Source organism: Lissotriton vulgaris, chromosome 3_1 (assembly GCF_964263255.1).
Source record: "Lissotriton vulgaris chromosome 3_1, aLisVul1.2, whole genome shotgun sequence".
Taxonomy (NCBI): Eukaryota; Metazoa; Chordata; class Amphibia; order Caudata; family Salamandridae; genus Lissotriton; species Lissotriton vulgaris.
This window is the reverse complement of record NC_141689.1, coordinates 1560393483-1560408091: the sequence shown is the minus strand read 5'-3', so window position 1 is coordinate 1560408091 and position 14609 is coordinate 1560393483. Positions and strand designations below refer to the sequence as shown.

General features: G+C 49.1%; 1 protein-coding gene across 1 annotated transcript in view; it reads right to left on the bottom strand.

Moving 5' to 3' along the window:
- CENPE (centromere protein E) overlaps positions 1 to 14609 on the bottom strand; it is a 1817274-nt gene that overhangs the window by 72798 nt on the left and 1729867 nt on the right. Inside the window, exon 55 of the mRNA XM_086962044.1 lies at positions 6127 to 6315. Within this exon, the coding sequence (XP_086818170.1) occupies positions 6127 to 6315 (189 nt within the window). The remainder of the gene's footprint in view (positions 1 to 6126; positions 6316 to 14609) is intronic.

Here is a 14609-nt window from a genome sequence, read left to right as displayed (position 1 = left end):
TGTAGTTACTGGTTTACCCGGTTAAAGTTAAACAGAGCCTCAGCATCACCAAATGGATGGTACTGCCACAGACACAAGTCTGCCCTCCTGCTGCTGGATGAAACTCTGGCAAAGGAGGCCTGGACAATAGGTTTCCTGCCCAGGGAATTGGGGCAGAGAGCATTCAGTGAATGCTTTCCAGACACTGCCTGGGGCACACTAGGTACTCCATGCATTTCCCAGTTCAAACCAGTTGCTGGGGCACTCAGCCCCAGCTCTGGTGCGAAACTGGACAAAGGGGAAGGGGTGTAACCACCCCCACCCCAGGTCCACCCATAGGAGGGACCTTAGAGTTAGTCCAACCCCTAAACTTACTAGAAGTATAGAACCCCAGTCCCTAGGACTTTAGATTACCCTGGACTAAACTTTGAAACACGTATCCTGGACCTTCAACATTCCATTTCGACTGGAAGACAGCTCCCTTGTAGTCAAGGAGTGACCAACCTGTTCAAAAAGCAACAGCAACTCTCCCGGTCTGCATTTTCGAGGCTCCTGCCGGATCCAGAAGAATGTGCAACAGGACATGGACTTCCAGACATCTCTGACCCGACCTTCTCTCACAGCAAAGCTGAGACCCATGGCGGACATGAGAGGCGTGGGACCGGAACTCCTGAACATCCTGCATTTTGCAAGCGGCACCTACTTCCTGAGGTACCCCGTAGTTATGCATTCGGGTGCTTGAAGCCCCAGCCCCGAGCACCACTTGCACCAAAGCCCAGAGGCCCACACTCTACGAGTGTCCCGTGGGCCTGCTTTGTGCATTTCCGCTCAACGCGTCTTCGCTGTTTCTGGCCCATTGGCTAGTGAGCCCCCAAGAAGACCAATCTTGAATTTAACTTGCTTTCCTGGTTGCTCCAGCTTCCCTGCAAAGGAGAAGCGCCACAGACCTTGCTGGTCTGCACCAAAGCCAATCTTGACATCCTGCGTGGGTTGCATTTGCCAAGGCTTGTTGGGTCCAATCCGGATACCGACACCGCAGTCAACTAGATCCTTTATTGGACAGCTCTAATCCAGCTCCTGGTCGTCGTCGACGCCTCCTGGACCTCGTGGCTGAAGAGACAAACTTCACCTTTTCCCCTGAAATCACCTGACATTGGCTGGCAGCTTTCCATCGCCATCCTGGTCACTGGCAAATGACCCAGACTCAGTCCCTTACCCTTTCAGGTTCTTCAGATCTTCGATCCACCCATACACCTTTCCTCTGGTCGCATGCAGCACTTCTTTGCAGCTCTCCATTGAAAACGACGACGAAACCGGACACGAAAAGACACCTATGCACCCGGCTTCCCTGGGTGAGTACTCTGGTGCACATGGTACTCTGGTGCTCCCTTGGGTCTTCACTCTCGAAGTGTCCTAGTTTAAAAGGGTTCCATCGTAGTCCATCCGGAAGTGTCCTTAAATTGTTAATTTGTAACTTGTTTGTTTCCCATAGAAAGTCAATGGTAACCCACTGCACGCGTCTCCTGTGGGCCTCCTACTTCCTAACCTTTGGTTGTTCCTAGAAGCCCCAGCGATTCCACAGGCCCTAGGCCTGCTTTCTATTACACACGTGGTTCTTATTCCACTATTTTAGTATATGGTTTGTGAGGCCCCTAGGGCAGAACATACACTATGCATCTTATCGTTTGCTAATTAAGTTCCTTGTATTGTACTTTTACCTCTGATCTCATAAAGAGTGCAGAGGGGTTGTGTTTAGAATAAATACATATATATTTGATATATACCTTGTGTGGTGTGCTTTAATTTGGTACTCAAGAGATAATTGGTAAAACAACTAGCTTAATTCGCTCTCTGAAGTCTTAGCCTGAAGACTGCTCACCAGTGCTACCCCTAGGATAGCTTTCTATAAGGTTGACTTTACAACCACCATCAATAAGGGTCGATTCGACTGGTGCAAGGTGCCCACTAGAACTAGTGGACATCATATGCCAGACCAACTACTCACAGTCGGTTTGTGCACCGCCCGACTTCTTTTGGCGCCCACGTAGCCAACAAAGAGTTGATCATCCACCGGGAATTGCTGTGTACCCTGCAGACAGAATGCGAGCGCACGTTTTGGGTACAGACGGTGGAGCCTCTCCTCTTCCGTTGAAGGATGTGGAGGCGTAAAGAACGTGGGCAAAGTGATTGTCTGCCCGATGTGGTAGGGGGTGACAACCTTTGGCAAAAAAGGACGGGTCCTTAGAACCACCTTGTCCGGATGAACAGAAAGGAAAGGAGGTTTGGAAAAAAGAGCCTGGAGCTCACTCACTCTTCTGGCAGAGGTGATAGCTACCAGGAAAGCTGTCTTGAGAGTAAGAAGACATAAGGGACAATTATGAAGTGGCTCACAGGGAGCGCACATCAGAAAAATCAAGACAAGATTTAAGTCACACTGAGGCATTATGAAGGGTACTGGTGGAAACGTATGTGTAATGCCTTTAAGAAAACGGTTAACAACTGGGGACTTCAAAAGAAATGGCTGATCTGGCAGCGGTAGAAAGGCAGAGATGGCCGAATGATAACTTTTGAAAGTGGAATGCAAAGATTGTTGCGGTGTTCCTAATGACAGGGAAGGTGTTAGTACAGTCTGTAGTGCAAGCGGATTAGAACAGGGTAACCTGGTGGTCACCCTGGGAATCCATTTTGTTGGATTCAATGCCCTCACACACCCTTTCAGGTGTCATGCTTCATCATTTGGGCATGCTCCTCGTTGGGTCGGCGGTGCAATACCCAACGGGCAACACCTCATAGAGGGGCTCTTTGGCGGAGATCTTTTTCCAACTGCCGTATAGATGAAGTGCGGGTATGGGGCCAGGATTCAGGGTAATTGTAACCATGTGAAGTAAAATAAAGCTAGTGGTACCAGAGACAATTTTATTCAGGAGGGCCACTGCTTTAATTAAAAACGATATCCTAGAGGAGAGTAGTGGAAAGTGATGTTTACCACTCTCTTCTGGAGTGTGTTAGAGTCCGGTCAACATGTTTCTCGGTACTCTAAAATTTACTGAGCGATTCTTCAGGACCAGGGGGACTAGTTAGAAAGTATCTAAGGGTATCTGTAACTATCTACACTATTGCCACTTGGTATGGTGTATGTAAGCTCGTATGACTACCATCCTAGTGAGTGAACGGGTGAAGATTACTATATTACCCTTCTTCAAGTTGCCATTGTTAATACCTGTTGGAGGCAAAAAAGGAAGGGGGTAAAAAAACATATCGCAAATAAATAATAACACGTTGCATTAATGACTGTGATACTTGTGTGTAACGCATGCTGTGATTCATGCGTGTCGTTGTAACACAAGTGTATCAAGCACTCTCTACAGTGGAATTTCGTGGGAGTGACATGTGAAGATTAAAACCTTGTGTTTTAAAAGAAAATACCAAATTGGTATTTTTGGCTCGCAGTTATTCATAACTCACCTAAAGTTAAAAACAATCAAACAACAACAGTATCCAGCGGGTAAATCTTCAGGAGATCTTCCACCACAATGCTATATAGAGGGAAAGATCTCAGTGGTATTTACAATGAAATTGGAGACCTTGGGATATTTACACTCTCAAGTCAATGTGATTCATAAATACATACAGGCTACCTTATAGTTGTATTTAAGGTTTGTGTATAGCCGACATTAAACATATTGGTCACATTCGCTAATTTCTAAGATGGGACATACATTCCTAGGCTAGGTGTGTCCAGAAGGCTCAGTTATAGGTCATGATTATATACCTTTACTATATGTGTCTGTGATGCTGCTTACTGTATTTGTTTATTGCAGGAGTAACTGGGTGGTGAGGAGGAAGTAGCTAACTCCTTGCAACTGGGTAGTATTGTTATTAAGAGCATTAGAACGGATAGAGTCCGTTTTGGTCATTGTTGTGTTAGGGCTCTTCCTACTGTAGTTTACAATGAAGATGCAGTATCTATTACCATGTGTTCCCTATTGCAAGACCCTGTGAGTGTTCAGTTATTAATGCCACAAAGGTATCGCCAAGCGTATGTTCCATAATAGACTTATATAAAGGTATTTTACATGGAGTGCAGTTTATCTAAGTGGCTTGCGAAATCCCATAAATGTGGTCGCTTAAGGGTACTGGACGTGTCCCGCTCGTACCCATGCAAGGGACTGTTTTCTTTTCGGGGCGGGGAGTGTTATAAAAGCAAGTCTGAAACCTATTTGTATATAATCATGACCTAGAACTGAGCCTTCTGGACACACCTAGCCTAGGAATGCATGTAACATCTTTGTCCAAGCCTCCCTCGCTGGAAGGACTCCCAGCAGCAGGAGGTCAGACTTGTGTCTGTGGTGGCAGCATCCATTTTGTGATGCTGAGGCTCGAGTTAACTTTAACCGGGGTTCACAGTTACATACATTTCGTGTCCCTGTAGAAGGGTGGAATGCTAACCCCGTCGCCAGAATTGGCGAGGGGTTAGTATTCCAATTCGTATGACGCCTAACTCGACATGTTTTGATAAAGCGTTACCAGAGTTGGCATATAACCACGAGGATTATAATGCACTTAAGAGTATATGGTATGCGTTATCATGGAACAGCTATTAGGACTTGGTTCCGCAAGCTGCAAACGGGCTCAGCTCATGCCAGAGCACCATCTCACACGATTCCAAGCACTGTGCCTTTAGGATTGTCAAGGCCTGCCATAGGAGTGACTGATAGGAATACGGGTGTCCATTTTAGGGTTAGATATAGGTATACTATATCTAAAGCGAGGGGTGATTACACCATCTTGCGCCAGCTGTCGTGCAGCCAGTTGTGTCAGATTTAGATGGCCAGCCAGGGGTGGCATAATACATGCTGCAGCCCCTGGTAGGCCCTGAGTACACCTATGCCCTGAGTTACAGGGTCTGATAAGGTGGCCCAGTACCAATTGGTAAATGCACCTAAGGTACACGTGTCAATTTAGTGAGAGAACAGCAAGGCTGTGGGTCTGATTAGCAGGCCCACAGCCAGAGAAGTCGTAAACCAGTGAAGCAAAAAGCAAAAATCTGGGGTGATCATAGGATTGCAGACCCTACTCTCCTACAGAAAGTTCTGGAATCTGTTAGGGATTCACAAAATTCTGACTATACAGCGTTTCTATTTTCTCCCAATGACAACTGTACCCCATAAGTAAGGGTAGTACTTCTGCCTAAAACAACAACAAACCAAAGCAGTGCAAAGACCACATTGCTAATACATTGACTTTATATGGTGACAGTTTTAATGGGTTCCTGTCGTATTATCAATATCACGATATCAATAAGTAACATACCCAAACTAGGAAATTATACTGTATCCATCGTGATGTGATTTCAGATGCAATCGGTCACACCTAGAATTAGGTCATAAGCATTGCATTTGGAGGGTAATTATTATTATTATTATTATTGAATTCTTATATAGCGCCAGAATCGACCCCCGAAGGGGTATCTCCGCGCTTGCCTTGGGAACCCGTCCTGGTTTTTCCCTGTGAGATAGCCCCTACAGGGCATCCCCAAGGTGAAAGCCAGGCATCCCGCCGCGGGGGGGCCGTTGTGGAGATTAAGCAAGCTTAATGCCCAGAGTTGCAGAGTGTGAACCCATGATTAGGTCAGGCACCGAAGCGAGAATTATCGAGTCCGTGGACATTTGAGCTCAACACCCTGCCGCGTCGGGAATTGAACCCTGGTCCCGGGTCTGACCTCTGCTTCAGGGTCTGCCTGCTCTAACCAGTGAGCCACACTTCTCCACCAATGGCCAAGACTAACAGGGAATTGATTAACAAATTAGCGCCCGATAATAATAAAACAACATGGTAGGTCTTTAGATCATTTCAGCAGAATAGACCAAGAAAGTTGGTAAGAAGTTGATCAACTGACAAGAAGCAACTGAGTGAGCAGAGGTAGCCAGGGGGATACAAGCAGGTAGGAATGTGGCGAGTCTCAATAGAAACACAAACCAATAAACTATAAGGCACAGGTTCTGTTACTTCAACAAGTCTAACAGGGTTTCAAAGGTTAATGCAGGACAGAGTAGATTTAAACAAATTACATTGACTGTCTTCTTCTGACAAAAGTTAGGGAAAGACCAGTTTTTACAAGTCAAAAGCATAAATAGCATAACATACCTGCAGAGCTTGTATCTCAGACAATGCAGCTTTAAGGTTCTGCTCTCGATCACCTAATTTAGTCTGAAGTTTATTTAGCTCAAAAGCAAGTTGCTTTTCTAGTGAAGTTGCTTTCTTCTCGTTTTCCTTTGCATCATGCTGGGCTCCATTCAATTCATGTTCAAGACTTTGAATTTTTATTTGTGATTTCTAAATAGGAATAAAACCTTTAAGTAGGGTTTGCAATAGAGGACAAGATACATCTAATAAGGCAAGTAAACTAGTGCAAGAAGATTAATGAACAAGTTACTTACATTCAGTAACACTCCTTCTAAATACTATATAATTGCAGATTTTGCCACTGTCTACCAAGGTGCTGGCACACAAACTTCATATCTCGCTGCTGAACCAACATTTTCCACTTAGCACAGTCAACGAACAGGAGGCAAATATGCCAAGTCTTAGAGCTTCTCCCACTGAAATCAAGGGTGGAGTCTGAAACATCAGTACGTGGGCAACTGACTGTGGAACTGCAGGGTTGAAGCGCGGGTATGTTGTGGTAAGGATTGCTGTAAGAGTAGAGAAGTACGAGTTACTTACCTTCGGTAACGATGTATCTGGTAGAAACGATACTAACCATAGATTCCTTCCTGTAGAATTATCCCCAGGGGTGAGACTGGCTCCGGAATTTTTTTGCCAGAGCAGCCCTGCGCGCCGGGGGCGGGGCGGCATCATGCGACGTAGTCCGCGTATGTGACAGCAGCGAGGTCACATAAGTCCCACCCCGGCGCGCCTACGTCAGTTTTCTTCGGGGAAGTTTTCCGCGCCGCAAAGTGGAGCCACCAAATAAAAAACTTTGTGTGCGAAAGAGTAGAAAAAAGAAATGGAGACAAGCGACACTATAAGGAGAAGTGCAACACTACAGTATCCAAAGACAGGGGCAGAAGAAAGAACAGAGCAGAGTCCTGAGCAGCCACCCTGTCAGTATAGAGACAGTCTCCCCCCCCTTCACCCGGAGACAAGGTGTAGGAGAGCAGGATCTGCTTACTATGGTTACCCCCACTTTTTGCTGTGTTTCACGGATTTATCGACTTTAGTCTGGCTGGGGCCCTGCTAACCAGGACCCTAGCCTAGCTACCTCTCCTCTAAATTGATTGCATGTACATTAGGTACTCTCCAGATAGGTCAACCTTGTGAGTCTCTAGTATACGGTGCCTTAGGTACCAAGGGCATAGGTACCCCAGAGGCCTAACAGGGGCTGAAGCATGTATTATGCCACCCCTGGGAAGCATTCCAAAATGGCACCACAGGTCTGCTACTGCAGCTTGGGTAAGGTGGTACTTGTACCCCTTACTAAGATATAGTATACCTATATCTACCTATATATACAGACACATATAAACCTATAAGGCACTCCTATGTCAGGCCTTGATAATCCTGAAGGCAGAGTGCTTGGTTTTGTGTGGGAGGGTGCCAAAGCATGACTGAGCCCCTCTGTAGCTTTCAGAATCACTTCCGTATATCTTTTCTGTGATACAGCCATACAATATACTCTTAAGTGCATTATAACCTTGCGGTAAATGCTACCTTTGGAATGGCTGCATCAAAACATGTCGTGTTTGGTGTCAAACACTTTGGAATCTTAGCCACCCCCCCCGCCAGTTCTGGTGGCGGGGGTAGAGTTCCACCCTTCGAGAGGCAGAAGACATGTATACACTCACCTGACCGGTAACAGTTTAAAAGAGCCTCAGCATCACAAAATATCTGACCTCCTGCTGCTGGACGAAACTCCGGCAGGGTAGGCCTGGACAAACGGTTTCCTGTCCAGGGAGGTGTAACCACCTTCCCAGAAAGTCTTTAGTGTATTGTGGCAGGGTGGGTGCATTCAGTGAATGCTTTTCAGTTAGTGCCTGGGGTACACAAGGTTTCCCTGTGCATACCCCAGTTCAAACGGGTTGCGGGGCACTCTGCCCCAGCTCTGGCGCAAAACTGGACAAAGGGGAAGCGGTGTAACCACCCCTGTAGGAGAGTAGGGTCTGCAATCCTATGATCACCCCAGATTTTTGCTTTTTGCTTCACTGGTTTACGACTTTCCTGGCTGTGGGCCTGCCAATCAGACCCACAGCCTAGCTGTTCTCTCTCTAAATTAACACGTGTACCTTAGGTGCATTTACCAATTGGTACTGGGCCACCTTATCAGACCCTGTAACTCAGGGCATGGTGTACCCAGGGCCTACCAGGGGCTGCAGCATGTATTATGCCACCCCTGGCTGGCCATCTAAATCTGACACAACTGGCTGCACAACAGCTGGGGCAAGGTGGTGTAATCACCCCTTGCTGTAGATATAGTATACCTATATCTAACCCTAAAATGGACACTCGTATTCCTATCAGTCACTCCTATGGCAGGCCTTGACAATCATGAAGGCAGAGCGCTTGGAATCGTGTGGGATGGTGCTCTGGCATGAGTTGAGCCCGTTTGCAGCTTGCGGAACCAAGTCCTAATAGCTGTTCCATGATAACGCATACCATATACTCTTAAGTGCATTATAATCCTCGCGGTTATATGCCAACTTTGGTATCGCTTTATAAAAACATGTCGAGTAAGGTGTCATACGAATTGGAATACTAACCCCTCGACAATTCTGGCGACGAGGTTAGCATTCCACCCTTCTAGAGGGACACGACATGTATGTAACTGTGAACCCCGGTTAAAGTTAACTCGAGCCTCAGCATCACAAAATGGATGCTGCCACCACAGACAAGTCTGACCTCCTGCTTCTGGGAGTCCTTCCAGCGAGGAGAGCTTGGACAAAGGTGTAGGAGAGTAGGGTCTGCAATCCTATGATCACCCAGATTTTTTTGCTTTTGCTTCACTGGTTTACGACTTTCTCTGGCTGTGGGCCTGCCAATCAGACCCACAGCCTGGCTGTTCTCTTTCTAAATTACAACATGTACCCTAGGTGCATTTACCAATTGGTACTGGGCCACCCTATCAGACCCTGTAACTCAGGGCATAGGTGTACCCAGGGCTGCCAGGGGCTGCAGCATGTATTATGCCACCCCTGGCTGGCCTCCTAAATTTGACACAACTGGCTGCATGACAGCTGGGGCAAAGTCGTGTAATCACCCTTTGCTGTAGGTGTAGTATACCTATACCTAACCCTAAAATGGACACACAGATTCCTATCAGTCACTCCTATGGCAGGCCTTGACAATCCTGAAGGCAGAGTGCTTGGAATCGTGTGAGATGGTGCTCTGGCATGAGCTGAGCCTGTCTGCAGCTTGCGGAACCAAGTCCTAATAGCTGTTCCATGATATCGCATACCATATACTCTTAAGTGCATTATAATCCTCGCGGTTAAATGCTATCTTTGGTATTGCTTTATCAAAACATGTCAAGTAAGGTGTCATACGAATTGCAATACTAACCCCTCGCCAATTCTGGCGACGGGGTTAGCATTCCACCCTTCTAGAGGGACACGACATGTATGTAACTGTGAACCCCGGTTAAAGTTAACTGAAGCCTCAGCTCCACAAAATGGATGCTGCCACCACAGACACAAGTCTGACCTCCTGCTGCTGGGAGTCCTTCCAGCGAGGGAGGCCTGGACAAAGGGTTTCCTGTCCGGGGCGGTGCTAGCACCGTCCCTGTAGGAAGGTACATCCTGACTATGGTTGCCCCCAACTTTTTGCCCTGTGTTTTAGCTGGTTTTGGACATAGTCGACCTGGGACCCTGCCAATCAGGACCCCAGGCCTACTGCTCTCTCTTTAAAATGGATTCCATGTACCCTAGGTACATTTCCAATTGGTACTGGGCCACCTTATCAGACCCTGTAACTCAGGGCATAGGTGTACCCAGGGCTGCCAGGGGCTGCAGCATGTATTATGCCACCCCTGGCTGGCCTCCTAAATTTGACACAACTGGCTGCATGACAGCTGGGGCAAAGTCGTGTAATCACCCTTTGCTGTAGGTGTAGTATACCTATACCTAACCCTAAAATGGACACACAGATTCCTATCAGTCACTCCTATGGCAGGCCTTAACAATCCTGAAGGCAGAGTGCTTGGAATCGTGTGAGATGGTGCTCTGGCATGAGCTGAGCCTGTCAGCAGCTTGCGGAACCAAGTCCTAATAGCTGTTCCATGATATCGCATACCATATACTCTTAAGTGCATTATAATCCTCGCGGTTAAATGCTATCTTTGGTATTGCTTTATCAAAACATGTCGAGTAAGGTGTCATACAAATTGGAATACTAACCCCTCGCCAATTCTGGCGACGGGGTTAGCATTCCACCCTTCTAGAGGGACACGACATGTATGTAACTGTGAACCCCGGTTAAAGTTAAGCAAAGCCTCAGCTCCACAAAATGGATGCTGCCACCACAGACACGAGTCTGACCCCCCACAGCTGGGAGTCCTCCCAGTGAGGGGAGCCTGGACAAAGGGTTTCCTGTCAGGGGCGGTGCTAGCACCGTCCCAGACATGGTTTTGTGTATCCTGGGTAGGCAGGGCTTTTCAGGAAGGTGACTGCTGAGTGGCACCCCGGTGCTCACTACGCATAGGCCAGTCAGAACTAGTTCCAGGGGCACACCAGCCCCTGGCCTGGGGAAGTCCGGCAGGGGAGAGGGGTGTAACCACCCCCCTCCTGGTCCCACCCATAGGCAGGACCTAGTCACCGGGTCAGCCCCCTTTTTTAGTATAAAGATAGGAGCGGGCCCCCTGTTCAAATTAGATCATCTTTGGAATCAAGATACCACTTTCTTCGAAAGGACTTCACGATTTCTTCTTCAAGATTCTCCCTTGTGGCTAAGGAGTAGTCACCCTGCATCAAGCGGGCACCATCCTAAAGAACACTGCGGTCTGCTGCAAGTCCTTCATCACGAATCCGACGACCCAGCTCGACGAGACCCGGCTTCCCTGGCACCTCTGACCTCTACTCACCTCTACAGCTAAGCTGAGAACCGTGAGTGCGACGAGACCTCGAGGGACCGACGATCGCCAAGACTGCACGACATCTTTACTGCAAGCCCACCGTGTCCTCCACTGGTGAGTGCTTTGGGGTCCGAGAAGCCCCAACCCTGCGCAGCTCCAGCACCCAAGGTCAGCCTCCCTGCATCTCCACGATCTGCGTGGGCCCTTCTGCTGTTTGCTGTGCACCGCGTTGTTTGGCTACTAGCCGGCTGGCTTGTGGCCTTCTGAACGACGCCCGACGACTTCTGGTCTGGTTGCTCCAGACTGGCCCTGGCTTCCTTCTTGAAGAGAGGCCCCCCGGACCCTCCTGGTCCACTCCAGACGCCATTTTGAGTCCACCGCGTGGGCTTGAATTTGCCAAGGCTTTGTTGCCCAATCCTGGGTCCAGCGACGCCGACAGCTTCTATCTTCATGGGACAGCTCGATCCTCCATCCTGGTCGCCGACAACGCCTCCTGGTCCGTGAGATCTTCGAGCTCCAGCGTCACCCACTCACCTTGTCGAGGTGGCTACCATCCGGTGCCCTCCTGGTGCCCACTGACTACTGGCTAGTAGTCTCGAACTTGGTCCCCTCTGCTTTCAGGTGTCATCTTCCATCGATCCAGGCTTGGATCCACCGGACTTTCTTCACTGGTCGCCTGCCAGCAACTTCTTTCTTCCAGGCTCCTGGTCCGTCAACGAGGATTCCCGACGTCTTTTGAGTCCTATGCAGCTGCAGCCCCTGGGCTAGGTAACTTCGGCATTTCGGTGCCCCAGCATAGCCTCACTATCCAAGGGTCAGAATCTACTTTCGTTTTCTCCCTACCAGGTCGGGTTCGCCCGAGAACACTAACTTTTCAATTCCTAGCTACCATAGACTTTTGTCCGCATCTCGCGTGAGAGTGCACACACTGCACCCGAGTCCCCTAGGCCTCCTAGAAGTAATCTAACGATTCCCTAGTCAAGTCCTAGCGATTCCAAAAGCTATTAGTACTGTACTTACCTGCTAGTAATTTCGCATTCCACTTTCAGAGTATATGGTTTTCCGTGCCCCTCGGGCATTTGTATATACTGTGCTAACTTAAGTATTTTTGTAAGAGTTTTGGTTTGTGCTTAGTACCCTGTCCTCATAAAGAGTACAGGACTGTTGTGATACTTAATAAATAACTGTTTATTTTCATAACACGTGTGTGGTGTCCTTTCACTTGGTGTTCAAGGGGTATATGTGTGGTATAACAGCTGGCTTAACACGCCCTCTCGAGTCTTTAGCCTTAGACTGCTCGTATCCACGCTACTAGGATAGCTGGTCTATAAGGTTGACTTACAACCAATCATCAATAAGGGTTGCTGGACTGATACATAGTGTTCACTAGAATAGTGAGCACTGCATATCAGGCCACCTTCTCACAAAAGGGTTTCCTGTCAGGGGCGGTGCTAGCACCATCCCAGACAGGGTTTTGTGTATCGTGGGTAGGCAGGGCTGAATAGGAAGGTGACTGCAAGTGGCACCCCGGTGCTCACTACGCATAGGCCGGCTAGAACCAGTTCCAGGGGCACACCAGCCCCTGAGCTGAGGAAAGTCCGGCATGGGAGAGGGGTGTAACCACCCCCCTTCCTGGTCCCACCCACTGGCAGGACCTAGTCCCGTACCAGCCCTTTCTTTAGTATAAAGGTGTGAGCGGGGACCCTTCCAAATTAGATAATCTTTGAATCCTGAAACTACTTTCTACGAAAGGAACTCAAGACTTCTTCTCAAGATTTCTCCCTTGTGACTAAGGAGTAGTCACCCTGCATCTGTGGGCACCAACTAAGTAACCTGCGGTTTGCTGCACGTCCTTCCTCCGGAACCAGACCGACCAGCACGACGAGACCCGGCTTCCCTGGCACCTCTGACCTCTACCTGCATCATCAGCCCAGCTGAGATTCGTGGGTGTGACGAGACCTCGAGGGACCGGCCATCTTCAGAACTGCACTACGCTTATCCAGCACGACCGCCGAGGGATCCTCGAGTGAGTGCTTTGGGGTTTGAGAAGCCCTAACCCTGAGCAGCTCCAGCACCGAAGACCAGCCCCCCAACATCCACGAGATCTGCGTGGGGCCCTTCTGCTCTTTGCTGCTCACCGCGTTGTCCGGCCACTTTGCCACCCCTGGATGGCCATCTAAATCTGACACAACTGGCTGCACGACAGCTGGGGCAAGGTGGTGTAATCACCCTTTGCTTTAGACATAGTATACCTATATCTAACCCTAAAAATGGACACACAGATTCCTATCAGTCACTCCTATGGCAGGCCTTGACAATCCTGAAGGCAGAGTGCTTGGAATCGTGTTAGATGGTGCTCTGGCATGAGCTGAGCCCGTTTGCAGCTTGCGGAACCAAGTCCAAATAGCTGTTCCATGATAACGCGTACCAAATACTCTTAAGTGCATTATAATCCTCGCGGTTAAATGCTATCTCTGGTATTGCTTTATCAAAACATGTCGAGTAAGGGGTCATACGAATTGGAATACTAACCCCTCGCCAATTCTGGCGACGGGGTTAGCATAGAGGGACACGACATGTATGTAACTGTGAACCCCGGTTAAAGTTAACTGAAGCCTCAGCTCCACAAAATGGATGCTGCCACCACAGACACGAGTCTGACCTCCTGCTGCTGGGAGTCCTTCCAGCGAGGAGAGCTTGGACAAAGGGTTTCCTGTCAGGGGCGGTGCTAGCACCATCCCAGACAGGGTTTTGTGTATTCTGGGTAGGCAGGGCTTTACAGGAAGGTGACTGCAAGTGGCACCCCGGTGCTCACTACGCATCTGCCGGCTAGAACCAGTTGCAGGGGCACACCAGCCCCTGGCCTGGGGAAAGTCCGGCATGGGAGAGGGGTGTAACCACCCCCCTTCCTGGTCCCACCCCTAGGGCGGGACCTAGTCGCGTACCCACCCCTTTCTTTAGGATAAAGGCAGGAGCGGGGACCCTTTCAAATTAGATCATCTTTGAATCAAGAAACTACTTTCCACGAAAGGAACTCTCGACTCTTCTCAAGATTTCTCCCTTGTGACTAAGGAGTAGTCACCCTGCATCCTCAGGCACCATCTAAGAACTCTGCGGTTTGCTGCACGTCCTTCCTCAGGAATCCGACCGACCAGCACGACGAGACCCGGCTTCCCTGGCACCTCAGACCTCTACCTACCTCTACAGCTAAGCTGAGAACCGTAGGTGCGACGAGACCTCGAGGGACCGGCCATCATCAGAACTGCACGACTTCTATCCAGCACGACCGCCGAGGGATCCTCTGATGAGTGCTTTGGGGTCCGAGAAGCCCCGACCCTGAGCAGCTCCAGCCCCCCAGCATCTCCACGATCTGCGTGGGGCCCTTCTGCTTTTTGGCTGCTCACCGCGTTGTCTGGCTACTAGCCCGCTGGCTTGTGGCCTTCCCGACGACGATCAACGACAACAACTCTGCTGGTCTGGTTGCTCCAGACTGGCCCTTGCTCCCTTCCGAAAGAAGAGCACCCCGGACCCTCCTGGCCCACTCCAGACGCCATTTTAGGTCCAC